Source organism: Hemicordylus capensis, chromosome 4, assembly GCF_027244095.1.
Source record: "Hemicordylus capensis ecotype Gifberg chromosome 4, rHemCap1.1.pri, whole genome shotgun sequence".
NCBI classification, from domain to species: Eukaryota; Metazoa; Chordata; class Lepidosauria; order Squamata; family Cordylidae; genus Hemicordylus; species Hemicordylus capensis.
In genome coordinates, this window is record NC_069660.1 from 165,635,758 (window position 1) to 165,661,786 (window position 26,029).

At 45.3% G+C, this 26,029-nt stretch overlaps 1 protein-coding gene and 1 long non-coding RNA gene across 14 annotated transcripts in view; one reads left to right on the plus strand and one right to left on the minus strand.

Annotated features, from left to right (window-relative positions):
- Nucleotides 1-24,365, plus strand: part of LOC128323968 (uncharacterized) — a 45,935-nt gene extending 21,570 nt beyond the window's left edge. Inside the window, exons 2-3 of the long non-coding RNA XR_008306555.1 lie at nt 13,943-14,166; nt 24,027-24,365. This is a non-coding gene — a long non-coding RNA (uncharacterized LOC128323968). The remainder of the gene's footprint in view (nt 1-13,942; nt 14,167-24,026) is intronic.
- The window catches only part of LOC128323964 (uncharacterized), a 46,683-nt gene that overhangs the window by 11,915 nt on the left and 8,739 nt on the right, over nt 1-26,029 (minus strand). For 4 of the 13 annotated variants that reach the window (XR_008306547.1, XR_008306546.1, XR_008306543.1 and 1 more), the window contains one exon: nt 23,908-24,080. Coding sequence is in view for 2 of the 13 variants with exons in the window: in XM_053247986.1 (XP_053103961.1) it covers nt 23,908-24,186 (279 nt within the window). In the remaining 11 variants the exon portion in view is untranslated. Of the gene's footprint in view, nt 1-154; nt 276-13,447; nt 13,703-16,788; nt 16,896-17,594; nt 17,700-22,450; nt 22,889-23,907; nt 24,269-26,029 lie in introns of those variants that run through there. The other 9 variants (XR_008306545.1, XR_008306548.1, XR_008306549.1 and 6 more) reach the window with 9 other exon arrangements.

Genomic DNA, 26,029 nt, shown 5'->3' on the forward strand with positions numbered 1-26,029 from the left:
GTGATCATTTTCCACACCTTTTACAGCTGGAAACCGTCACTTAAAGAGCTAGTACAGGAGCAGTCGCCTTGGAAGCCCTTTCTCATCTCCAGCTCCTTAAAAAACAATATAAGCATCTTCAGACAATCAAGAAAAGAGAGGCCATGAGGATTACCTGGACACGACTCATTCAGGCTGCCAAAGCAAAGGACTCTTCCACCTTTTGGCATATCACGGCTAACTCTTCTTACAAGGGCTTGTCCATGACAGATTCCCACATCCCCACATCAACCTGCGAATCACACTTTCAGAACCTGTATGAAAAAGCCATGGTAAACCCAGGCCCTTACCTAAGGGATATAACAGACTTGCCCAGCTGGCCACCAGTCTCAATATCAGAGATTGAATCTCTTGTCTCACAGTCTAAAGCGGGCAAGGCCCTAGGAGAAGACCTCATCCCTATGGATTTTATAAAAATAACCTGGAGTGGTGGGCCCCAGTTTTGGCCTCATTATTTACACATATTGACTCTCAGGGTCGCATTCCCAGGGGCTGGGGGTTGGCAATCATCGTCCCCATATTCAAAAAGGGACACAAGGATGACCTTGCCGATTGTAGGCCAATCAGCCTGCTCAATACAATCAGCAAGCTGTATGCCAGACACATACTTGGGAAATTGAAGGACTGGCTAGAACAAGAAGTGCTGGCGGATGAACAAGCTGGCTTTAGGGAAGGCAGATCTACAATTGACCAGTGCCTGGTGCTCCAACATCTCATTGGAAAATATTCCTCTAATAACTCTTCCTCCCTGTATGCTGGCTTCATAGCCCTCAAGGCCGCTTTTGACTCTATTTCTCGAGTTAAGCTATGGGAAAAGCTGGGATCTACTACAATAGATGTCTACTTTTTCTGATTCATGCCCTCCACACTGATCCAACACTCAGAGTGAGATGTAGCCCTCAAGGACACCTCACGAACCCTGTATTAACCCAGAAGGGAGTCAAACAAGGCTGTATCCTAGCCCCGTTTCTGTTTAATTTTTACATCCATGCTATGGTGAGCTGCCTGAACAACTCTGATTTCTACCTTTCCAAGTTGGCTGAAAGATTCGTCTCCATTTTACTCTATGCTGATGATGCTGCAATCCTCTCGAGGACCCCTATAGGCCTTAGAAGGGTGCTGGTGGCTTTGTCACAGTATTGCAAAGATGAACAACTTGAAATAAATTACCAAAAAACTAAGATCATGGCCATTGCCAGAAGACCAAAGATCCGTTGCTGGAGTATCGGTGGCCACAGAATTGATCAGGTCACCTGTTTTACATACTTGGGGATGGTCCTCCAGGCCTCTGGCGCACGAAAGGCCCATTGTGAACATGTTGCCCTAGCGGCGCAGAGAAGCACAATTGCCATCTTCAAAATAGAGGTGGTCATTATGTACCTGAAGCACTCAGACTGTATGAAGCCACTGCTGGCACAATTACTCTATGATGCCCACCCAGGTTCCCCTTCTAACTTTAGTATATTGGAGCGTATCCAATTTAAATTCCTAAGAGCGGCCTTACAGGTGCCTAGCTGTATCTCCAGTGCCATTCTACGTCTGGAAACTGGCATGACAAAAGTTGAGGCTAAAGTTTGGTTGACTGTTCTCAATCACTGGCTTTTAAACTAGCTCTCTGCCCACAGGGTCTGGCCAGATTAACACTGCAGGACAACGTTCAATCATCATGGAAGTGGGCAGTCAATAATAAAGTAGCACTATTGGGTCTCTCTCTGTCCCACCTCCTTGCTATGGGCAGTAACAAAAGGAAGTTAGCCATCAAACAGAGGATCCTGGATACGGAACGTCAGGTGGGCCTACGTATGGTTCCTGGCTATCAGGCCTCGGACAGCTCTAGGTTCACAGTATCTCCCCTCCCCCCCAGCTGGAGATACCAAGTTACAGAAGGGCGTTCACCCTCGCCTGCTGCCATGCCCTCTTATCCGCTGTTTTGGAAGGCATATACAAGAAGATCTCATTTAAGGTAACGCTATGCCCCTGTACTTCTGGGGAGGTGGAAACCACTGAACACGTTCTTTTGAGTTGTCCGTTTTACAAAGATAGCCCGGAGAAGCTCATACTTCATCTACTTCGCAACTACCCTGGCCGCTCCATTCAAGTCTACAGTAAGATGCTGATCTCAGATAAAAACCGAACCTTCACGTATAATGTTGCTAGGTTCTGTGCAGTAGCATGCAAGATCCAACGGACCCTGACTGCCAATCCATAATTTGTGATTTAAACTACTGAACAATTTATTTTAATATGTCTTTTTAAATATTTCTGTCATTTTTATTACCTTAGTTGCCTTTATTTTATGTCATATATATACTTATACTGTTACTATTAGTATCATTTTATCTGCCTCATTTTTAGTATTTTCTAGTTCTTTTAGTATATACGCACTTTTATCTACTTGTAAAACACAATCATATTTAATATTAGTCCTTCTATTTTTTATTCATTTTATGTAGCAGATTTTAAAATTCCATTATCCATTTTAGCTGGCCGCCTTACTATTTTAATTAGATGTTCCATGCTTTCTTTTAGTCTATATATATTTTAGCCACCTTGTTTGCACTTTGTAGTATATTTTAAATATTTTGTATTTTTTAGATCCTCGCTTTTTTAGTTTTCATTGTAATATGCATGCAACATTATTGTATTACTGTACTATAACCTGTGCTGGTCTTTGACTGTAATAAAGATTGATAGATTGAAGACAATTATCCTTATTTCTTCCTCTCTCTTTGCTGTGTAAGCTGCTTAAACAGCTTTTGTTGTTGTTGAAAAGTGTATCATATGATTTAGCATCATAATGATGCTAAACAGCTGTATCATTAGATGAGTTCTTTACTCAAAAGCTCCAAGGCACACTGGCTGACATGGCAGGCAGCTCTGTGTCAGCTTTATAGAGACCTGCCAGGGCTGCTGTGCAACAAAAGGCAACCCCAGTAGTGCCGCATGATGGGGCAGCTGCAGAATGATTATAAGCATGTTTCAGGCAGTTGTGCAACACTGCTCTCATTGGAAACAGGCATGTCATGGCAGCCACCGGCCACCCCAATCCCCTCCCCCACCTCCTAGAACAAAGGCACCTCAGGAGGCAGCACTGAATGTGTGTCTGTGTTTTACTTGGGGGGAGCTGGGAGTAAACATGCCAAGGCAAGGCCCTGCAACCTTTGCTGATGGGAGCACAGAGCTAATGAAGTCTTCAACAGCATCTCCCTTTTTCATCAAAGACAGGGTGAAGGCTTGCTCAGGGGCTGCTGCACAGAGTCCTTCCAGCAGCAGCAGCAGCCTGCTTGATAAGTGTGAGGGAGAGGTGCCATGCACACGCTTTGCTAGCAGGCTGATCAGTGCCCCTACCTCATACCTAGCCTGCCTGGCTAGTTTCTACTCTTCCTGCTTGGGAATTCACAGCATACACAATGAGGCTGAGTGAGGAAGAGCCGTTAATCAAGTTCGTTGAGTGCAACAGCAGCTGCCACTGAAGCCAGATTCACGTTACAGTACAAAGGGCAAAATGAGCCCCTTTTTGAGAGATGTCCTCTTCAAAGACACCATTGGTGATCATGATAACTTTCTGACTCCACCCTCCACACTCTGTACAGGATCCCCACTGGGACATGGATAGAATACAACATACTGGACAGAATACAACAGAAGCCTTCTCAAGCCCCATTGCCATCTTAGAAGGTGCACACAGAACACCGGGAAATATCGTCCTCAGCCCTTTCTGCATAGAGCTCACATACAGTAGGAAAGTGCTGGGAACACTTCCCAGTGCTCCATGCACACCTTCCAAGATGTTGCTCAACTAGAGTAAATATACAGGCAGGAATTCAACAACTCCACAGTCCATCCACAATCACTTCCTGAGCTACACTTCATGGATTTCTGCTTGGTACAGTGTGACATTGTCCATAGCATCCTACAAATAGGCTGCTAAGAGAAAATATCATCAATACCTTACAATAGTTTTGCATTCTCAAAGAATCAAGCTGTGGATCTGAAATAAACTGTATTGTAAAGAAATGGAAAATGTGATTCATCCATCAAGATGACAGCCTTGCCCAAGGATGGCAGTGAATCATTGAGAAGAATATCAAGGTGAGTTTGAAGTTTGCTTGCTTAAGTGTGCATCCATCGCCATCAGAAGGGCTGAACCAACTAAGGGGCTCCTTATATTTCCTGCAGCTGAGATTTCCTGCTCCTGCTTGAAGTCTGCCTATGTGAGAGCCAGGAGGAGCTAGCAGAAGATGCAGGACTCGGGAGGTGACAGAAACCTACTCCAAACTGTGGGGCTCCCTTTGCAAACTCCTCCTCCTCTTCCCACTGGGGAAGAGTTCTGGAGCGCTCCCTATATCCTTCATTCTTTGCCCCCGCCCCCTGCAGGAGACCGAGCTGAAGTAAGGAGGCTGTGGTGGCCCTGCTGGGTACAACTCCCCCTTCCCAGCCACCTCATTGCTTTGAGATTCACTGGCAATTGCGAAGAACATTTTTTAGTTTCTCACTCTGGAGTTTTAAATAAGTACTCCACTCCCTGCTCTGGACTGTTTGCAGGTATGGGTATGTGTGTGTGGAATCATTAGTGTTAGAATCTGGCTGTTCCTGAAACACCATCTAGTACAGCAGTCACTAGTTTCCTTCCTGCCCAGCCCACATCAGTCTGCTTGCAATCCAGATCATGGTGGAAACTCTCGCTCCTAGTTAATGAGATCAAAAATAGAAAAATTAGAGTGTGTTTTTTAAGCCAGCCAGTTTTTTAAGTACCCCCTCTTACTCCCTCCTCCAGACAAAACCTAGAAACAAGCAAACAGAAGTTGACTTCAGGGCACAGGAAACAAGTCTGCCAGAGTGGTGTCAACAGACTCCCCAAAGTAACACCTCCATCTCAGGGTTAATCTTCTTTATCCATGGGTTTCTCCAGACAGTTCCACAGAAATGCCGGAGTAACCCACAAAACTGTTTCCAACACTCCCACTAAGCGCAACTTTTAAAGGATACATTTACTATGCATTAAGGGCCAATCGGCAAGAAAAATGCTGAATAACGCCGCTGGCTGTATGAATGAGACCTTGCTGTTGGTGTACTGAAGTTGCTGTATATCCCTCCCTCATATAAACTCCCCCCACCCACTCTAAGCATAGTGAAACAGGAGCTTTCGCCATTTGGGAAAGCTCCAGGAATGGCAGAGATCTGGATCAAGTCTTTGATTCCTCCCAGGCATCTAAGAAAACTTTTTAAATAGCTGAAAAATCATGTTAATAGTGTGTCTGCAAATGGAAGAGATGCCATAGCCCTTATTATTTATTTTGCCAACTGATAACAACATGACACTTGACAGATACATTGCAAATCAAACCTAAGCCAAATAAGAGGTGGAGTTCCAAAACATTTCCATGTCCTTCCCAGAAGCACCCTGAATTTTCACTGCTGGTGCGGCGGACATGTGTTACCATGTTGTGATGCAAGCTGGCAACGTCCCCTGCCATCTTCTTGTTCTTTATTGGCAACACGCTGTGGAAAACGCTCCCAAATGAAATCAGAACCTTTCCATCTCTGGCTGTTTTGAAGAGGCTTTTGAAAACATCTGTTTTATAAAATATTATTATTTATTTACACAGTCACACGGGTGTTATTGACTGGTTTGTTTTATCCAGACGTTGAGTCCTTCCCAAGGACTTGGGATGGCTGAATTTTATTGTCAATTGTTATAGATATCGTCGCAGAATATAGGCTGTTCCCAGTAAAGCTGCTTTTTGTAATTGGCTGATGGTGATTTCTGTGGCCCCTATGGTGTTGAGGTGCTCTTCAAGGTCTTTTGGGACTGCACCCAGGGCACCAATGACCACTGGGATTATTTTGGTCTTTTTTTGCCACAGCCTTTCAATTTCAATTTGTAGATCTTTGTATTTGGTGATTTTTTCTATTTTTTTTCTTCTATTCTGCTATCCCCTGGTATTGCTATGTCGATTATTTTAACTTGTTTTTCTTTCTTCTCGACTACAGTTATATCTGGTGTATTGTGTGGCAGATGTTTGTCTGTTTGTAGTCGGAAGTCCCATAATATTTTTACATCTTCATTTTCTTCAACTTTTTCAATTTTATGGTTCCACCAATTCTTGGCTACAGGTAGCTTGTATTTTTTGCAGATGTTCCAGTGTATCATCCCTGCTACCTTGTCATGCCTTTGTTTTCTAGTCAGTCTGTGCGATCTTCTTACAACAGCTGATCAGGTGGTCCACTGTTCCATCTGCTTCTTTACAAAGGCTGCACTTGCTGTTTGTTGTGGATTTTTCGACTTTTGTTCTTATTGCATTTGTTCTTAGTGCCTGTTCTTGTGCAGCCAGTATTAAGCCCACTGTTTCTTTCTTCAAGTTGCCGTTCTTAAGCCATTGCCAGGTATTGGTGATGTCTGATTTTCCACTTATATTGTGCAAATATTGACCATGACCATTGATTATTATTATTATTATTATTATTATTATTATTATTATTATTATTATTATTCAATTTCTATACCAACCTTCCAAAAATGGCTCAGAGCTCTTTACACAGAGAAATAATAAATAAATAAGATGGATGGATCCCTGTCCCCAAAGGGCTCACAATCTAAAAGAAACATAAGATAGACACCAGCAACAGTCACCAGAGGTACTGTGCTGGGGGTGGATAGGGCTGGTTACTCTCCCCTTGCTAAATAAAGAGAATCGCCAATGGTGCAGTCTGACTGCTGGTGGCTTGTGTGCAGCCGCAGCAGCAGCCCCGCTGACCCTATCCCCCGCGTCTGATGTCAGGTCCGGGGGGCATGGTCAGGCTCCGTTTGGGAGTTGGAGTCTAACTCCCGAAGGGGCCAAGCGGCCCCTTTGGGAGCTAAACTAAGGTTGGCGCTGCAAATGCAGCACCAGCCTTTTAACTCCTGAAGCGGCCACGCGGCACCACAGCGGCAAACCCACTTAAGTATGTTAAGCTTTAAAATGAGGTAACCTTTAAAATAAGGTTAAGGGATTAGCTGCCAGACTGCAGGGAGCCTGGGGAGGGGAGGGAGATCCACTTGTGTGGTTCATCATGGTATTTCTGGGGGCCAGGGTGACGCATCCCAGCCCCCAGCCCTCCTCACTGCCTGGGTGTGCAGGGAGCACACCCAGCACAGGGTGCTTTCCAGATTAGACCCTGCACCGGGGTCACGTCATATCTCAGAAGTGTGCTTCCACACTTCCTGTGTTGTGACACCGCAGTCCCTACGTGGAGAGCAGGGTGCTGTTCACATTGCCAATGCCTTGTTTCGAATGTAATCGCTGCAATATAGAGCAAGGGTGTCGAATATCCGGCATAAGAAAGTTGCTGTTTTTTCGGGTTGTTAGTTTCTGCGAGACTGCTCCCCCTGCTGTTTATGTTCCGAATGCGACTTGCCTGAACAGAGGCATTTTGCTACTGTAGAGCAGCTAGTCTGGAAAGCGGCCAGGAGGAGTGGTTGTCTGCGGGAAAGATAAGTCTAACCCACCTTCCCCACAGCCCGCGCTGGAGCCCTTCTCACCAGTCAAGAGAAAGAGGCTCTTATCATGGGAGAAGCAAGATCTGGCTGCTATTATCTACTTGAATGTGGAGAATGTAAAACATTACAATTTAACATTCAAAAGGTTACAACTATTAAAAACACAATTAAAACAGTATCTAATTAAAAGCCTAGTTGAACAAATGTGCCTTGACTTCCTTTTTAAAAGTTGTAAGAGATGGGAAGGCTCTTATTTCAGCAGGAGGTGTGTGACCCCTGCTAACTGGGCAAAGAAGCACCTTTTGATGGTGCTTTTTGCAAGCCAGCTACAATACCCTGCTAACTTGGCAAAGAGGCACCTTTTAATGTGGTGATTCTCTTTATTTAGCAGGGGGAGAGTAACTGGCCCTATCCACCCCCAGCAGAGGACCTCCAGTGACTGTTGCTGGTGCCTATCTAATGTTTCTTTTTAGCTTGTGAGTCCTTTGGGAACAGGGAGCCATCTTATTTCTCTATGTAAACTGCTTTGGAAACTTGAAAAGTAGTATATAAGTTTTTGTTTTTGTTGTTGTTGTTCCAAAGCTTCGGAGCAGCAATGGAGAAGGCCGGTCCCTGAGTAGCCACCAGATGAGCCAGTGGCAACTGCAGATGAACTTCTCCTGATTATTTCAATGGGCAGTGTGGTACATAATGAAGAAGATGTTCTCTTAAATACCCAGAGCCCAAGCTGTTCAGGGCTTTATAGGTTATAAGCAAGACCTTGTATATTGCCTGGAAACCTACTGGCAGCTATTGTAGATCTTTTAAGGTAGGAGTGATATGGTCTCTCTGAGATGACCCAGAGACCAATCTGAGACCATTCTGGACCAACAGCAGTTTCCAGACTATGTACAAAGGCAGCCCCACATAGAGTGCATTGTAGTAATCAAGTCTGGAGGTGACCAGCAGATGTACTACTGTTCTGAGGTCATTTATCTCAAGAAACAGACGCAGCTGGCCTATCAACTGAAACGGATAAAAGGCACTTCTGGCCACTGCCTCAACCTGGGACACCAGGAAGAATTTTGTGTCCATAAGCACCCCCAAACTGCGTACGTGTTCCTTCTGGGGAAGTATGACCCCATCCAGAACTGGCAGATCAAAATCATCTCCCGAACTCCAACCCCGCACAATAAGTACCTCCATCTTATCTGGATTCAGCCTCAGCTTGTTATCTCTCATCCAGCCCATCACTGCACCCAGGCAGGCATTTAGGAAGGTTATGCCTTATGCCTTAAGGTTATAAGGTTATGCCTTATATCCTGATGACGTTGACTTGGAGAAAAAGATTTGGGTGTCATCAGCATACTGATAACACTCTGCACCAAATCTCCTGATTATCTCTCCCAGAGGCTCCATGTAGATATTAAACAACATCAGAGACAATACGGAGCCCTAAGGGACACCATACCGAAGTCCAGTTTTTGATGAACAACAGCCCCCGAGGGACACCACCTGGAATCTGCTTGAGAGGTAAGAGTGGAGCCGCTGCAAAGCAGTGCCTCCCACCCCAAACCCCCTCAGGCACTCCAGAAGGATACAATGGTCGATAATATCGAAAGCTACCGAGAGGTCCAAAAGGACCAACAGAGTCACACTTCCTCTGTCAGTTCCCAACTGGAGAGCATCCATCAGGCTGACTAAGGCAGTCTCCACCCCTTGGCCCACCTGAAAGCTGGTCTGAAATGGGTCTAGCTAATCAGTTACATACAAGACTGCCTCGAGTTGGGAGGCCACTCTACCTTCTCCATGACCTTGCCCAACCACAGAAGGTTGGAGACAGGCCTATAGTTGCTTAACTCTGAGGGAGTTTTGTTGGCAAGCCAGAGGTTTCCGTCTCTAACCTTTCTGTGGTTCATTGCTTGGTAGTCTGTCTGGGTATCATATAAACGGGGGTAAATCTGATCTGATGCCCTTAGGTTCTAGTGACAGTGCTGACACTATAAGGCCTGGGGCTTTAGATGGTGTCCAGGTTCTCTTATTTATCTTGGCAGTGTAATCCCAAACCCTCTCCATTAGTTAACTAGAATTGTTCAAAGTTTCTGACACCAGTGAAAATTGATTTGGATCAGTGGTCCAGGATTCCTTTGAGTATCTGGGGTAAAATAAATGTAGTTAAAATAAATCTAATGCTGAAGCTTATGTATATTTTAAGAGGTCCTCCCATTCTAATACCTCATCATACTTGAGGCAGGTGTATAAACTAATTTTTGCTCCACAGATTGCATTAGTGAAAGCAGGTTTAACTTTCCACACTTCTGAATTTATCATTGGGCATACATTTTATCCTTTATTTTGGGATGGAATAATGAGTCTCGGGTCTCTTTTTCACTTCGGGTGCAGCTGGAAAGCTACTGTCTGTTTCTACTGAAATTGTGGCAAACATCAGGATCTTTATGTTTGTGGCTTTGTACTACTATCTGGGCTCCAAGCTGTGAGACAAATATGGAGAGTTTGGGTAGTAGGTATGGTTTTTAATCTTTTTCACATGAAAGGCGCACACTATGGGTGAATCCCAGATTTAAAAATTGCTTGTAAACCTGGGGGGGGGGGGTAAGGGGTAAATTTTAGGCTTGTGCAATTTTAGATCAGAGAAGTCGGACATGGCCCAACATGGGCCAGGTCAGAGGGTGTCAGGGATATGCCAACCCTGACCTTGGGGAGCCCAGTTTGGGCCATTAGTTCCCTAATGCCATTCAGGAAACTTCAGAGGATTTCAGAACTCCAAAGGGTGGTAGGAGTCCACATCCCCAACCCCTACCCCATCATGGCTATGAGGGGGGGCATCTTCTAGCATCTCTCTGCCTGCTCACTCGCCCACCTGTCTGGCCATGCATTTCTTCATATTTTGGACTAGGACCGAGAAGACCCGGGTTTGAATTCCTGTTCAACCATGCAACTCACTGGGTGACTCTGGGCCAGTCATGTAGCTCTTAGCCTAACCTACCTCACAGGGTTGTTGTGAGGAAAAACACAACCATGCTCTGAGCTCCTTGAAGGAAGAGTGAGATATAAATGTAAAAATAAATAAATAAAAACAAAAATATTTTAAAGTTTTAACCCAGTTATTTTACTCACAATAAATGAATGAATGAATGGGCTGGTTTCTGGGTTTCACATTACCTTCCCTGAGATTCCTGGATGTGTCATAACTTTTCTTTCACAATTCTCTGTGTATAATTTCTGGGTTACTTAAAAATAATAATAAAAGTAACAGATGGTCAGATTAACTTTTAATAAAATACACAGATCCTGGCCATTCTTACCTACTGAAAGTTGGCACACCAGAGTTCCCAGGCTAACCTTTTCCTTTTTAGGGATTTTTTCTTTCCTTGAAGACTTCAATGGGGATTTTCTCTGATTTAAAAAATTGGTGATTTTTCTAACTCTGAAATTCTGAAGGGTCCAAAGGGGCCTTAACTGACATCTGTGGTTCTGGATCTGACCCAATCTAATATTTTCAATTGTGCACAGCCACCTCCCTTAACATTATTACATTAGATCAACTTACTTCTTCAGACACCACTTCTAAATCTTTCAGGACTTTAATAGTTGAATTTGATTTCTCTCTGAATGCAAATTAGCAATTTATTCAGCTTAAACATGTGCTATTACAACTTTATGGACTTGACACAATTGCTGCTTCTGAAACCCCAGCCTTGCTGCTGAAATTTCTCTGAGCCACCAAAATTAGTAACTTTCCTTAATCAAAAACCTAAAGATATAGCTAAGGTTGATATAGATTATATTGAGATCTTTGGAATAATGAACACTGAAACAATTCCTTAAAAAAAAAAAATCAGTGGCAGGCTGCCCTGAAGGCAGTGAAAAATCTTTCCATTAATTCCATTACACTCCACCCCCAACACAATTTCCCTCCAATTGTTCCTTTTTAAAGTGTGCATATAGAATTCCATGGTCAAAATACTGCAGAAGGGATATGCTAGGCATGTACTCCAGCTCTGCATCTGCTTTCCAAAAGTGATCAGCTAGATGCTTCCCCTTCACCCAAAAAAAAAAAAAAAAACCCTCCCAAAAAAGTGCAGCAAAGAAACCTCACACACCCTTCCTACCTGCTGCCAAAAAATAGTATTCTAGTGTAGACTGCCCTTGAATATGGAGGTTCTACATCAGACCCAATTTCTCTGTGAATATGGAAGCTTCAGTTCCTCACAATGGGTAACTGGGCCTCCATATTCACAAGCTCTGATGTAGAACCTCCATGCTCAAGGTCAGTCTACACCAGGACACTAGTTTGTTGGTGGTGGGTGGGAATGGTTTGTGTGGCTTCCTTGCTGCACTTCTTTAGAGCTTCCTAGCCTAGGGTCCTTGGTCCCAATCCTACAAGTCTACTCAGAAGTAATCACCAGTTAAATCAATGGTGGAAGTAACCGCAGCAAGTTCTTCTATGTTTTGCTAAGAGGAACAGGGTGAGGAGGAGGGAAATGAGAGCCCATGTTCCTTTCTCGCATCTCTGCTGGTTCGGATCCTGTGTGTGTTTACTCAGAAGCCCAGGTGAAATAAATGGATTTACTTCTCAGTAACTTCTTCCATGCTTTGGTTGCTCCTTTGGTGGGGATGGGAGAAGAGAGAGAAAGGAGGCAGAAGGAAAAAAGAAAAGCCCATAAAAGGGAAATGGAGGGGAAAGGGAATGGTTGTTTAACTATAAATGTGTCAGATGGCTCCTGAACTGCACAACTTTGGCCCTCCAGATGTTTTTTGTCTACAGTGTCCATCATCCCTAGTGACAGTGGCCAATAGTCAGGAATTATGGGCGTTGTGTTCCAACATCTGCAAGAGGGCTGAAGTTGTGCATTCCTTGGACTGTTTGCTGACTAGCACTGCATGTTTCTGAGGTCTCCACAGTCACTCTTTAGAACTTATCAGGACTTGCCCCTCCCCAGAGGAGGGGTTCAGAGCCCTCCATGGGCCAAATCACTGATCTGCCCTCTTAATTGATATTATGGGGCCACTGATCAGTAAGCACTCGAAAAATATTAAAGAGTGACACAAAAAAGATGGATCTGGCTCTTACTAAATAAGACATTGCTTACTGTTGGCCTTTTAAACAAGACATTGTTTAGACATGGCCTTTTAAATAAGACATTGCTTATTGTTAAGTAATAATTAATCTCTATTATAATTTTTACAAAAAAAATGTTGGAAATGTCCTCCATTAACTTCCGTTCATGATTCAACTCTTTTCACTAAGTTCCTGAGACTTTTCCCAGAATGTGTGGAGTAATTTCATGTATAGCACTGGAGATGTTGTGGAGTTCATTTGGCATTTCAGCACTTCAGTATCAGTTTTTTGGGAATTAGCATAGGCTGATAAATAGAACCAAGCTTCATCAAATGAGCCAGTGGTAGCCGTAACCGGACTTCCTCAGATTATCGTAATAGGTGGGAGGGTCCATGACAAAGAAGGCACTTTCTTAAATACCTTGGACCCAAGTCACTAAGGACTTTAAAGGCAATAACCAGCACTTCGTATTTTGTTCAGAAACATATTGGCAACCAGTTCAGTTCTTTTAAGATCTGTGTTCTATGGTGTCACCGATTGCACCCTTGTCACAGCCCAGTGTCAACCAGCCCCGTGAATTTGAAGTTTAAGCCACCAAGTAGACTTTTAGGCTTACTCTGGCTGAGTCTACTACAACAGCCTTCCAAACTTCTGTTGCATCAAAAAATTGGTAGAGTGGTAAGGACTTTAGGCGTGGGGTGGAGAAAACAGGAGCTACAATTTTTCTTTAAAGATGAACAACAAGTAATTTTACTTTGAAATTAGTTCACTTTAAATTAATAGTTCCTTTTAAATTGTAGTACAAAACCAGCAACCAAAAGAGCATAAGAAGCAAATAAAAGGTGCTCAAAACGCATCCAACTGACCTGACTCTGACTGTGTCCTGACTTAAGAGTTGTTTGCAATCACTTCAGCTTTTTTAACCTCCAGCTTTTCCCTTGTTCAGTCTCAAGTCCTGCCCTTTTTCACAGTTCTGAGGTTCAGCCTAGACTGTTTCTTCTTGCTTGTGAGTGTTTTAGCTCCCCAGATAGTTTCCACTCTCTACCAGTGATTTCATAGCTCTTTTTAGCCCCAGTTCTGATCGTCTCTCAGACTGTTCCAGCAATTCTTCAGTTCTGTACTTCTTCTTGAACTCCTTTTCTAGCTTTTTCCTGGACTCTCAGCTTACACTCTAAACCCAAACTGTGTCTCTTTCTTCCTCTGAATCTTAACTCTTTCCACTCTCCAACATGTAACTTCAACTTGTATTCTAACTCTACTGATATGCACACAAACTTCCTTCCTATATTTTTCAAAATACCCAATCAGCATAACTCAGTTTTCCTCCATTTTTCAAATTATCTATATAATTAATTCTCCAGGATGGGATGCGTGGGGACGTGGCAGAAAGGAGGCGATTGGCTGACAGAGGGGGAAACATGCAAGAGTTCTAGCCATGCATCCCGAGAGCACTGGCAACCATCGCCACCCTGAAAAGAACGGCCCTGGCCCGCCCACACAGAGATGGTCGTGGCGGCGGGCCCTGCCCTGCCCACACAGAGGAAGCAGCGGTGGGCCAGCCTAGCCTGGCTGCCAGGAGAAGGAGGTGAGAGACGGTGGCGGGACGGCCTGGCCCGGGGGGATGGTGGGGGGGCAGCGGTCAGTCAGCTGGCCAGCCAGCCAGAAAGCCAGGCATGCCAGCATGGGGGGGGGGGCAACAGCTGGGCCCAACTAGAGGTGCAGATGCTCTACACTCAGGCCCACTAGTGACCAATATAATCAAACCTCCATTTTCCTCCAAAATCAAACCAGTACATTTCATCACCCTCAAAAATGAAGCTGCTGAACAGAAGCCATGAACTTTTGACCCCTGAACAGCTTTATTAATGCACTGAATACCAATGCAATTTACAATGCAGGGTCATTCACGCAATCAAAAATTCTGTTCTACCTGGGTTTGGGAGTTGTGTGTACTTCCAATTTTCAGTTGTGTGGAAGCAAGATAGGAGGAAAAACTGGCTAGCTTTTCTTCCACACAGTCACTTCTACCCAGGTTTTTCTTTTACCTTTGCTTCCATACAATGAAATGTTGAGGGCACACACAGCTCTCAAACCCGAGTAGAACACAGTTTTTGATTGTGTGAATGACCTCAAAGTATTTTTTACAAAAAGAGGTTTGTTTGTTTGTTTGATTTTTATACCGCCCTTCCAAAATGGCTCAGGGCAGTTTAGGCCTCGTTCCCTCCACATATGGAGGCTTTTCACATGTGTGTGCAGAATCTGGCTAAGGGACCACTGGGATCAGGCCCAATCCCCGTGGCTACATGGTGGCAAACCCACCTAAGTAGCCTCCCTTCTAAATGAGCAAGCTCTCCCTTAACCCCATTTCCATGCTTGTGCATCAGCCACGGCTGCTCAGGGTCGGTACGCTCAGGGGGAGGGGGATCCCAATAACGCACCACACACTCGTGTGGTGCATTATTGGAGCTCCGGTGGGCGGGGCAACACACGGTAGAGCTTCTCTACACCCCGACCCCCAAAGCTACCGGCAGGAGCTGGCGCTCGTCTGGATGGGCAATCCGCCTGCCCAAGCAAAGACATCTGCTCATCTGCGGGGAGGGTGAATGTAACCCGCTCTCCCTGCAGATCGCCCTGGAGTTCTTCTCACTGATCATGAGAAGAGCCCAATGGTCTCTTCAAGTTATCCTGGAGACCAGTCTGGCTACTACGTTCTGCACCAATTGTAGTTTCAGACTATGTACAAAGGCAGCCCCACAAAGAGTGCATTACTGTAGTTGAGCCTGGAGGTTACACGCATATGCACCCCTGTTTTAAAGTAATTTACCTCCTGAAATGGGCGTAGCTGACATATCAGCCGAAGCTGATAAAAAGCGCTCCTGGACACTGCCTCAACCTGAGAAACCAGAGAGAGTTTTGAATCCAGCAGCATTCCCAAGCGACATACTTGTTATTTCTGGGGGAGTGTAAGCCCATCCAGATCAGGTAGATCTAAACCATCTCTCGGGTTCTGACTCCCAACAGCCAGTAGCTCCATCCTATATGGATTAAATTTTAGTTTATCCCTCATCCAGCCCATTACCAGCTACGGGCAGGCATTTAGGGAAGTTTTACCATTACCCGATGAAGCTGATATGGAGAAACAAATTTGGGTGTCATCAGCATATGGATAACACCTTGCACAAAATCTCCTGATGATCTCTCCCAACAGTTTCATTCAGATGTTAAAAAGCACTGGGGGCAGTATGGAGCATTGTGGAACTCTATACATTAACTTCCGCTTTTCAGGGCAATAGTCTCCAAGTGACATCATCTGGAATCTGCCAGAGAGGTAGGAACGGAATCACTGTAAAATAGTGTCACCCAATCCCAACTCCCTCAAGTGACCCAGAAGGATACCATGGTTTCGAAAGCTGCTGAGAGATCCAAAAAGATCAACAGAGTCACACTCCCTCTGTCAATTCCCCTCTGGAAATTATCCATCAGGCCGACCAAAGCAGTCTCCACCCCATAGCCTGCCCAAATGTCAGTTTGAAATGGGCCTAGATAATCTGTTTTCTCCGAGACTGCCTGGAGCTGAGAAATCACCACCCTCTCAATCACCTTGCCCAACCATGAAAGATTGGAGATAGGTCTATAATTAGCTAACTAAGGAATTCAGTGCAGGTTTCTTCAATAATAGCCTCCTTAAGACAGGGAGACATCATACCCTCCCTAAAAGAAGCATTTATAATATATACAAGATGACTCTCTCTGATAGTACTATTTGCAGATAAAATTAGCCAAGTTGGGCAAGGATCAAAAGAACAGGTTGTAGGACATAAAATCTGAAGCAGTTTGTCCACATCCTCAGGTCATTGAAGGTTCCAATGGAAACCATAAAGTTGTATGGATTTAACTCCTCTTCTGCAAGACTCCCTATTTACACTCAACCGTTTTGCTAACTGTCCGGCTAAATGTCCCTGTCTCCTCTACCCAGCCTAGCTAGGCTTATCGGGACCGGCCTCAGAGCATGGACAGGAAGGGGATTGAGCATCACTCTTTTCCTCCTCTGTCCCAGGCTACTTGTTCCTTGTGTATGTCTCTCTCTAGGGGACCGCTGACACTCTCCACCAACCTCCTTCTTATCCCTGGCCAGCTCCTTATATGCCTCCTCACAGGCTATGCATCGCTGGCCCTTAATTATGGGGTCAATGCCCCTCTTTATTACCTGTAATTGATTACCTCTTACAGCTGTTGCCAATGCTTCTCCCCTTCTCCTTCCTCCTGCTCAGATCCCCTCCCTTCGGGAGGCATGCTGCTGATGTTATCCTTGCGTGCCTTCACTTCAGTCTTATCAGGGCTCAGCTCCTCCTCCACTGGAGCTGAGTCCCTGCCTGTTGGCAGTCTTTCCTTCATCTCTCCAGACTGCCACCCCTCCCTGTCGCCTTGGGCCCTCTCACCACTCTGTCCTCGGAGGTAAGGACAGCTGGCCTCCCCCAGACACTAACTGTTTAGCAGATGTCTTTGGATGATGCATGATACACTCACAAATTTCATTTAATTTCTTAACACTCACAGTTCAGTTTGGATAATTCTGATTTGATGGTATGTGGTGCAAAATCTTTTAACAAAACCAGGCCTATTTTATACTAGGTTATAATGGTCCTGAACTTTTGAAGAAATTAAGAGGCGTAACTCTTTTTAAAGGCACATTATCTGTGCTTTTAAAAAGGTCACCAGTCCTTTTAGAAGTTGGTGTTTATATTGCTGTATCTCAGCCATTTTTCAAGGGACTGCTGTGCCTGCAAAATACATGCTCTGTTTCAGAAGAATACATGTTTCTGTTTATTGTTAACCACTCAGAGGCTAAAGTTTGGGACGGTGTACAAATCATATAGATAGACAGATAGATAGAGACAACAGTTTGTGAAGAGGTGCAATACTAAATTAAGAATTAAATTCAAAAGGCATCCCAGCTGTAGAATACAGTTTATGAATATTATAGAATGGTCAGGTCATGAATTATACACTCACTGTTTAGGGCTCAGCCTTTTCACTCTGAATCTCAATCCCCTCTTTCTCTCTCCACACATTAGCTCTCCTTCGTTCACCTCCTCCCTCCACAGCTAAGCTCTGTTCTCAAGGCACAGCAAGCAAGGCTTTGAAATCAGCCACTGTGTCCTAAAGAACAAACCAAACCTCTTCCTTTCCTTTATCAAACAGCCTTGACTACAACTGCAGTCTTTTTTGCCTGATTATCCCTGAGCCCCCAGCCAGTCTTAAGCGGTGCCCTAGCCTATTCCCGAATCCTAGCCACTGGGGGCTCATTTAGAAAACACAATGGATGATCAAAGGACAACAGCTTTAAAAGGGAGTGTATCTCAAAAGGAAGAAAGTAAACACATATTTGTGACAGCTCTTTTCCTAAGTCCTTGTGGGAGGGAAGGAGTACAGGGTCCCAGCATTTATTTGGTCTCCCCATGTCCAGGGGCCCAGGTCCAGTCCTCTGCCACAGGGGGGCCCTCCCAAACATCCCCCCAGGGGCCTTTGCTGTGGTCCACCCACCTGGCTAGGCTGGCCTCACAACAGAAATGGCAGCGGGTCAACCACCATGTGTCTCTGTTGGCCTTCCCTGCCCTCTGGGAGGGGGCTTCCAAATGTCCCTGTGCTGCTGAGTGCTGTCGGGTGGGGGGCCTCCAATGGCGGGGAGGCCGCACTGCTGCAGTGTGTGTTACTGGGGGTGGGGCAGCCAGGCGGGGGGGGGCTCCAGTGGCTGTGGGGAGAGTGTGTGTTGCTGAGGAGAGGGGCGGCCGGGAGCCTCCAGAGGCAGCAGCAGGCAGCAAACAGAAAAGGGGGGGGAGATGCTGCACTCACTGCTTGGCCCTTTCGCTGCCCCAGCTGGCCATGAGCTTCTCTCTGTGCTATCAGGTGGGCAGGTGGAGCCTCCCTATACTGCCAATAGGGGTGTGCACGGAACTGCCAACTGCGGTAAGGCACTGGGGTGGGGGGGTACCATTAAGAGCGGCGGGAGGGTTTACTTATCCCTCCCGCCACTTTCCTGCTTGGCGCCGTAATCTTCAAAGTAATTGGGGCGGCAGGACAACTCCCTGCCGCCCCTTCCCCGATGTTGCTTGCAAAAAAACCCAGCAGTCCTTTGTGCGCGCTCGTCTCTGTGACGTGAGTGCACGCAAAGGACTGCTGGGTATTTTTGCAAGCAATGGGGAAGGGGCGGCAGGGAGTTGTCCTGCCGCCCCAATTACCTTGAAGATTACGGCGCCAAGCGGGAAAGCGGCGGGAGGGGTAAGTAAACCCTCCCGCCGCTCTTAAAGATAACCCCCATCCCTGGACCGAACCACCCAGCTCCGGACTGGTCCGGAGGCTTTTTTAATGGCCTCCAGACCGGTCCGGGCCCATCCCTAACTGCCAACCATGTGCAAGCAAGCACCAGCCCTGCTCCTCTGCTCAGCCTCCTCTGCTCAGCAGCAATGGCGGAGGCAGCTGCATCTCCTCCCAGCAGATCAGTGTGCTTCATTGAATTGCTCTGTTTCTCTTTTGGGGTGGGGGTGGGGGTGGGGGGTGAGGAGCAGCACAGGAGGAGTATGGCTGAACTGTGATTTCTCCCCGCCCCAGGTCACAGGAAGCACACGGGGGGAAACAACAACAAGCATGCCAATCCACCTATGCAGCAGGGAGTAGGCAGGGAAGAGAAAGAAGGGCTGCTGGACACTGGAGAGGAGAGGGAAATAAGTGAGGAATCCAGAGGAGCTGCCTAAGTTGCTCCTTGGGCCTTAGCAAACGGCTGCTGGTTTTGACAATCCCTTCCCCTTGCTCCTGGGTGCTTTCCAGGTTAGCTGCTCAACAGCAGCAAAATGCTTCAATTCAGGCAAATTGCATTCAAGACATATACAGCAGGGGGAGCAGTCACAAAAACTAACCAAAACAAAAACAAAAAACCCAGCAACTTCTTTATGCCAGATATACGATGTCATAGCACTATATCACAGCGATTAAATCCAAAACAAGGCATTGGAAATGTGAACGGCACCCTGCTGTCAGCGTAGGGACTGCGGTGTCACAACACAGGAAGTGTCAAAGCACACTTCCGAGATAGGTCCTGATTTTGAAAGCGCCCTGCTGGCTTTGGCTTCGAAGCAGCTTGCAAACCACATTGGGGCTGAAGCCGGTGAGAGAGGGGGAGGGGGCTGTCCAAGGGACAGGGAGCTCCCCTGCCTTCTCACTTCCTCCTCTTTCGTTTCTTCTTCTCCTTCGGTGTTCCCAAGGCTGCCTGCAGCTCTCCAGCCAGCCAGCCTCCTTACTCCACAAACGGTGAGAGAGCAAGCTGCAGCATCAAAAACTCTGCCTGACTTCCCAGCTTTTTACACCAACGTGTTGCTGCTGTGCTGCTGACTGACTTCCATAGCCTTTGATCCCTGGAGAGAAGGAAGCTGTGCCTTTGGAGCATTGCAGGCAGCCATCTGAATGTGGGGCTAGCTAAGGTTTACTGTAAATTAATCAGCGATATCTGTATGCAGTTAACTGATGATGCCCGCCTATTGCTTCTTCTGGAGCTGATTAGTGTGGAGTTCCAGCAGCAGAAGCAGAATATGCAGTGGGGTCAGCGGAAGGAAGGGACTGGAGGGGTAGCAGCAGCAGCATCTGCTGCTGGAAGAGCAAATGGGATGGTACTCTTCAGTTCCCCTTTAGCATCAGCCTCGGGTAGGAAAGAGATTGATGTCAACAAAAGCCCTGTTTTAGCTGCCTGGGTTGGGTTCAGTGTTTTTTTTACTTTGGGGGCCGGGGGGGGGGGGCATGGAGTTCTTATGGCCCTAATATATATGGATTTCCCAGCCAGTCTCCTTTCCCACCTGCATGGCCCTTTAGTGTCCCCAGTGCACACCATTAATCTCTTTTCTCATTTCCAAATACATTTTGTGTTACAAGCTACTTTGGCATTTGGGGTTCTCCTTGTTGGGGCAGGAAGGGTAGTGGTGGAGGGAGCAGTTTTACCCAAACAAAGCAGCTTGGTACGTCTTTATTTTTTAAATCCCTTCACTGTTTGTTTCTTGTGCAACTTCTTTTCTTTCTATTTACTCTTTTGTTCCTCATGGCTAAACCTCAAATTACTCCTATCAAGGAGGTCACTAGAGCACTGAAGAACTGCAGAATATGTTAGATGGCTAAGTGAGCAACAAAATGGCAAATCAGATTTGATGTAAGCAAATGCAGTGTGATGCACATTGGGGCAAAACATCTTAAATTCACAAATACCCTGCTGAGATACAACCTGGTGCTGTGCTATATTTGAGTAAGGAGAGGTTTTCTACGAGGGAGGGAAACGGCTGAAGACACAATTGGTCTAAACTCTAAAGGTTGTTCCAGTGTGAGTTCTCCTTCCTCTTTGAGAGGAGAGGCGGAGGGAGAGAACACAACACAGTGAGTGGTACAGGGCATGTGAAGTTTCTGTTGCTAAATGCTGGATCCACAGATTGAGAAATGGGAGGCTTATCTATGCAGTGGCCACCTGCCCTTCTTCTCAGCTTGGCTGCAATATGTTGTCATGATACATTAACTTGTTAATGTGAGGAATGGATGACTTACTTCTGAGTGACCATGACTAAAACTGGGTAGTAAAATGTGAATCTTTTATAACATTGTAGCTCTTATATTGTATAATTCTTTCCCACCCCAGCCCCCAAGTTATACTAAAAAGCAGCAAAAATTCCAAGGTCCCCCCACCCCCCCAATTCCCTTGTTTTTAACATCTTTACATTCTTGAAAATTCAGTTGCTTAAATATTGGATCCTTTAGAGATAGAGCAGTGAGTGGGTAAAGAAATATGTGGGATGGGAATATGTTGTGTGTTGAAATGTTTCTGCCCATGCATATTTGTTTTATACAGTATCCTTACATTCTTGTGAGTTCAGTTGCTGTTTGGGCCCTCAAGAACCATATTAAAAATACTGCCTGTGTCATTGTGTGTGTGTGTGTGTGTGTGTGTAGGATGATGTTTAACTAGCAGCTGAGGAGGGCCTCTAAAGGCCTTTAGTTGATGATGTTTAACATTGGGGGGGGGCTCCAAAATTACCTAGGTGCACTACTGCCCATGATGCCCAAATAATTCTAAACACAATGTCCCTTCTAGAATCAAGAACTGTATAGCTAGGCGTCTATAATTAGTAATTTTTGAAGCCCTAAAAACTATCCTTGTTCTTTGAACCTGACACTTACTGTCTCTTCCCTTGTCTTTCCTTATATCAGGCCTGTACAACATAAGGTTGGGTCTGGCCCATGGGGGCTTCTTTGCTAGCCCTCAGGCAGCAACAGCACCCCAGAAAACCAAATGGTCACTCTTTTGGTCAGTTTCCTCTTTTCCTAGGAAAATGTTTCTGTCCTCTCCAGAAACTGGCTTTCAACACCATCCTATGCACATTTACACAAGAAATATGTCCCATGGTGTACCAAAAGAGGCTTACTCCTAAGTAAGCATGCCTACGATTCCAACCTGAAAGCAACAGAAATTTAGGGAGAAGAAAGGATTTCACATTTGTTTGGGGCTCGTCTGCACTGCAGATACCCCCCACTGACTGAGCAAGGACAGGATCTATTTTCTGGCCACTATCCTTGGTTCAAATTGTGGGTCACTTGATGAGGGGGAAAGATCCATAAGTAACTAAACTGCTACATTCATATTTTCTTTATTTTATATTTCAATATAAAATATTTTAATGAACTGTTTAATATTTTTAATAATGAATTTTAATGTGATAATGCACTGAAAGCTGACCTCGGCCCCTGCACACCAAGTTGCGGTTGTGTCAAAAGCCCACTAGGGCATTTGAGTTGTGCACCTCTGCCTTATATAAAAAGAGCACAAGCTCTCTTTTGTTACATTTCAGTAACAGAAATAATTTATTTATTCATTTAAAATATCTGTGTATCACCTCTTCAGTGAAATACAACTCAAGGTGGCTCACAAAGACAATAAAACCATAAAAACAGATAAAAGAATATACAATTAATAAAATTCAATTAAAAACTAGACCCAGATAAAACCAGATTTACAGATTTAAAACCTACTGGAGACAGAAAAGATAAACACTAAAAAGTCACTCTAAAAATAATGGGGTTTAAGTATTTCTTTAAAACGTTGCAAGAGGAAAGAGGAAGCACATCGAAGCTCATCCAGGAGGGCATCCTGATGCTGAGGGACTACAACCGAAAAGGCCCTGCCAACTGGATCTCAGTCAGTGGTGGGGCTGCAAGGAGGGGCTGAGAGATCCTACTCGCCAAAACGTGAGCCTTTATAGCTTAAGGATGATTCTTCTGTACTGATCAAAAATGGGTGTTTTGTTAAGACCCCAGACGTTTCATACCGCAGAGAAACCTACCTCTTTGCAATGCTCTCCTGCATCATGGGGATGCTGTTTACAGGTTTTGGGCATTATCATTCTAGATGAGTATTTTGACTTTCTCATCAGTGAGTTCCAGAACTATAAGAATATTCCAAAGGACATTTGTAAAGCACCTACTTAGTATCTGCTTACACTTCCTCCAGACACTTCTCTGAACATGTCTGGACATGCTTAGCATGACTTTTTAATTAGTTTATCACTAGCACATGCAACACATCATACCTGAGTAGATTATGTATGTAGGAGAAGGGTTTTGCCCCTTAAGACTCAGCCTGCCTTGTGAAATCACAGTGTTTCTTATCTATATCCACGGATACATGCAAGTCCACTGTCATTAGCTAGAATTTGATGAAGAGCTCATCCAAGACACAGAGGCTCTGCACTTTGAGAGCCCAGCCCACCCTCTCCATTTGCAAAAGAACCTCATTATTTTTTACTTTACATGTTCTTTATGTATATAGGACTTAAAGCACCCACGTATCTGACAATAGCTGATCTGAGAAAAGGCTGCAATATATGTCCCTTGAAGCAAAGCAACAATGCACCCCTGACCAGTGTTGCTGGAGTACCTAAGGATAATAGGCAGGGCAGCCTGTATGCCAGGACATTATCTCAAATAGCTACACATATTTTTCCCAAGAGTAGATTTGGGTACACCTTACAGAAGTCCACAATTTGTATATGTGTGGTGTTCCCCAGCATGCCTACAGGTGTACAGACAAAGGTGTAATTGCTAGCAGGTTTACTGAATTCACACCAGGGCTGCTTTTCAATCACATGGTACAACTGTTGCACTTTCTCAGCAGAGCATCAAGCATACAAAATAAACAGAACAAAAAACAAATTAAAACAAAACATGGATTTCTAGATGGATAAACCTGTGTGAGAATCCACCATAAGACACAGCATTGTGAGATTTCTTGTGCAACACTTACCCAATGGTAGAACAAGCCAATGCAGACCAGGCAAGCGAGCAAAACTATCCACTGTGCAATCATGGATCCAAGTTGCAATGACATTCGTCTGGTTTGTTTCCTGCTTTTGCCTTCTGCAGGTGCTTCCTCCAGTGTTCTGACCTCCATCTCCAGTTGCTCTTCCATGCAAGTACCTTCCAATGAAAACACAAACAGAAAGGAAACCCGCCACCTTCCTTCCACCCAGTCACCCCTGAAGCCAAAGAGCTGTGAAGTCTCAAGGACAGCTATTAAGTACATGCCATTAGGAGATCACTTTAAACCTTCTATGCAGACAGAGGTGGGGGACTTCTTTGTGACTAATCTGAAATTTCCCTTTATTCTCTCTCTCTCTCTCCCTCCCTCCCTCCCTCATTGTGGCAACTGATATTTAAGCCATTCCTATTCTTTTTTTAATAAAGGCATTTAGTGTACATGCACACTGATTCCCACATTTTTCCCCTTAGTAGTAAAGTTATCATAGAATATAGGAACGTCTTCTACTCAGACCACTTCCTGGCAAAAATCTCCTTGAAATAAAGGTAGATTTCATAGATCTGGCTTCTTGTTCTGCAGCCTAGTCCACAAATATGAGGAGAACATGAATGTCCAGTAATTATTATTGTTTTTTTTAATGCTGTTGCTAATGACAGAGACTAGATCACAAAAGGAAAATGGCAAGAGACAGTAAGAGAATAATAGAATGTTAGAGTTGGAAGGAACCTTGGAGCTCCTCTAGTCCAGGCTTTCCCAACTGGTGTGCTGTAGCACACGAGCGTGGTGTGGGACAGTGGCGAGTGTATGGTGTGGCTGGCTGAACAGGCTGGCTGAACATGAGGAGTTTAAACTGCTAGGGCTTGCCTGGCAGTTTGTATTCCACATCAGCAGGAATATTCCCAAGAGAAAGATACTTTGGTATACAGCTGTGGCAGGGGAGGCATGAACTACAATGTCCCGTTCCAGCTTTGCAAAGGAACCTGCAAGACTAAGATGTCACCTAGAAGACCAAAGCAGCATCTTGACCCACCAATGCACCTGTCCCACCTGTGGCTTTTTACCTCTCCAAGCCCTGACTACTGCTCCCAGTCGCCACCTATTGCAGAGTGGGGATCCTTAAAAGTGCAGCCCTTGGACCTGGACTGAGTATGCTGCTCCCTCTCTGCCACCTCTTGCCTGATGCAGTTCCTGTCAGGAAGCAATTACTGGAGAGTGAAAGGTTCTTGGCATGTTGGGGTCTGACCTCTTGGATGAGCCTGGCTGGGGATCAGTGGTCCCTCTAATTTTTCTCATTTGTGTGTGGAATGAGTTTTGTTCTGGGCGGCAGAATCAAGGCACTGTGCACTCCTGCATTCAGAGTGGGGGCCTTCCTAAGGGGATCGCTTTCCCCCCTGAGCAGGATCTAAAATTAACTGAGCAGACATCAGAAAACTTGTGAGAGCGCACACATCTTAGAGGGAACAGTGCTGGGGATCAGGGTCCCCAAACTCCAGGCTGTTTAGTTCATGACTGCTGTTGGGGCCTGAACCTTAGGAGCTAGTATGGTGCTGCATATCTCTATGTCTGAGTCCTCCAGGTCAGGGCCATGACAGGGAGTGTGCCAGCTAGGGATACACCCTGTGCTGATTCATTCACTGGTCCTGCCCCCAGCAGGGCCATGGGAACTTTTTCTACAGAAAGCAACAACAAATGTAAAGAGGGTTCCTTCTCGTAGCTTGGAACCCTGGGGGCTGTGGGGCTCTAGGTCATGTGAAGGAATCCTCCCTGAGTAAGGTATCACCCTCTGCAGACAAGAATGCGTGGAGGCCCAGAGGGTATGACAAGTAAATACATTAGTGCAGGGGGCATGGCTATAGGGCACAATCTTGATGTCCTACCACATGTTTACTGTGTACAGGGCCATAATGTCTGTATAGGGCTATTCACACATGCATATTCAGGGCATATAACAATTAGAATTGTTATATGCTAACCGAACAAAGAGGCACCTTTTAAGGTGATGATTCTCTTCTATTTAGCAGGGGGAGAGCAATTTGCCCTAACCGACCCCAGCACAGCATCCCTCCAATGGCTGTTTCTGGTGTCAACCTTATGTTTCTTTCTAGAT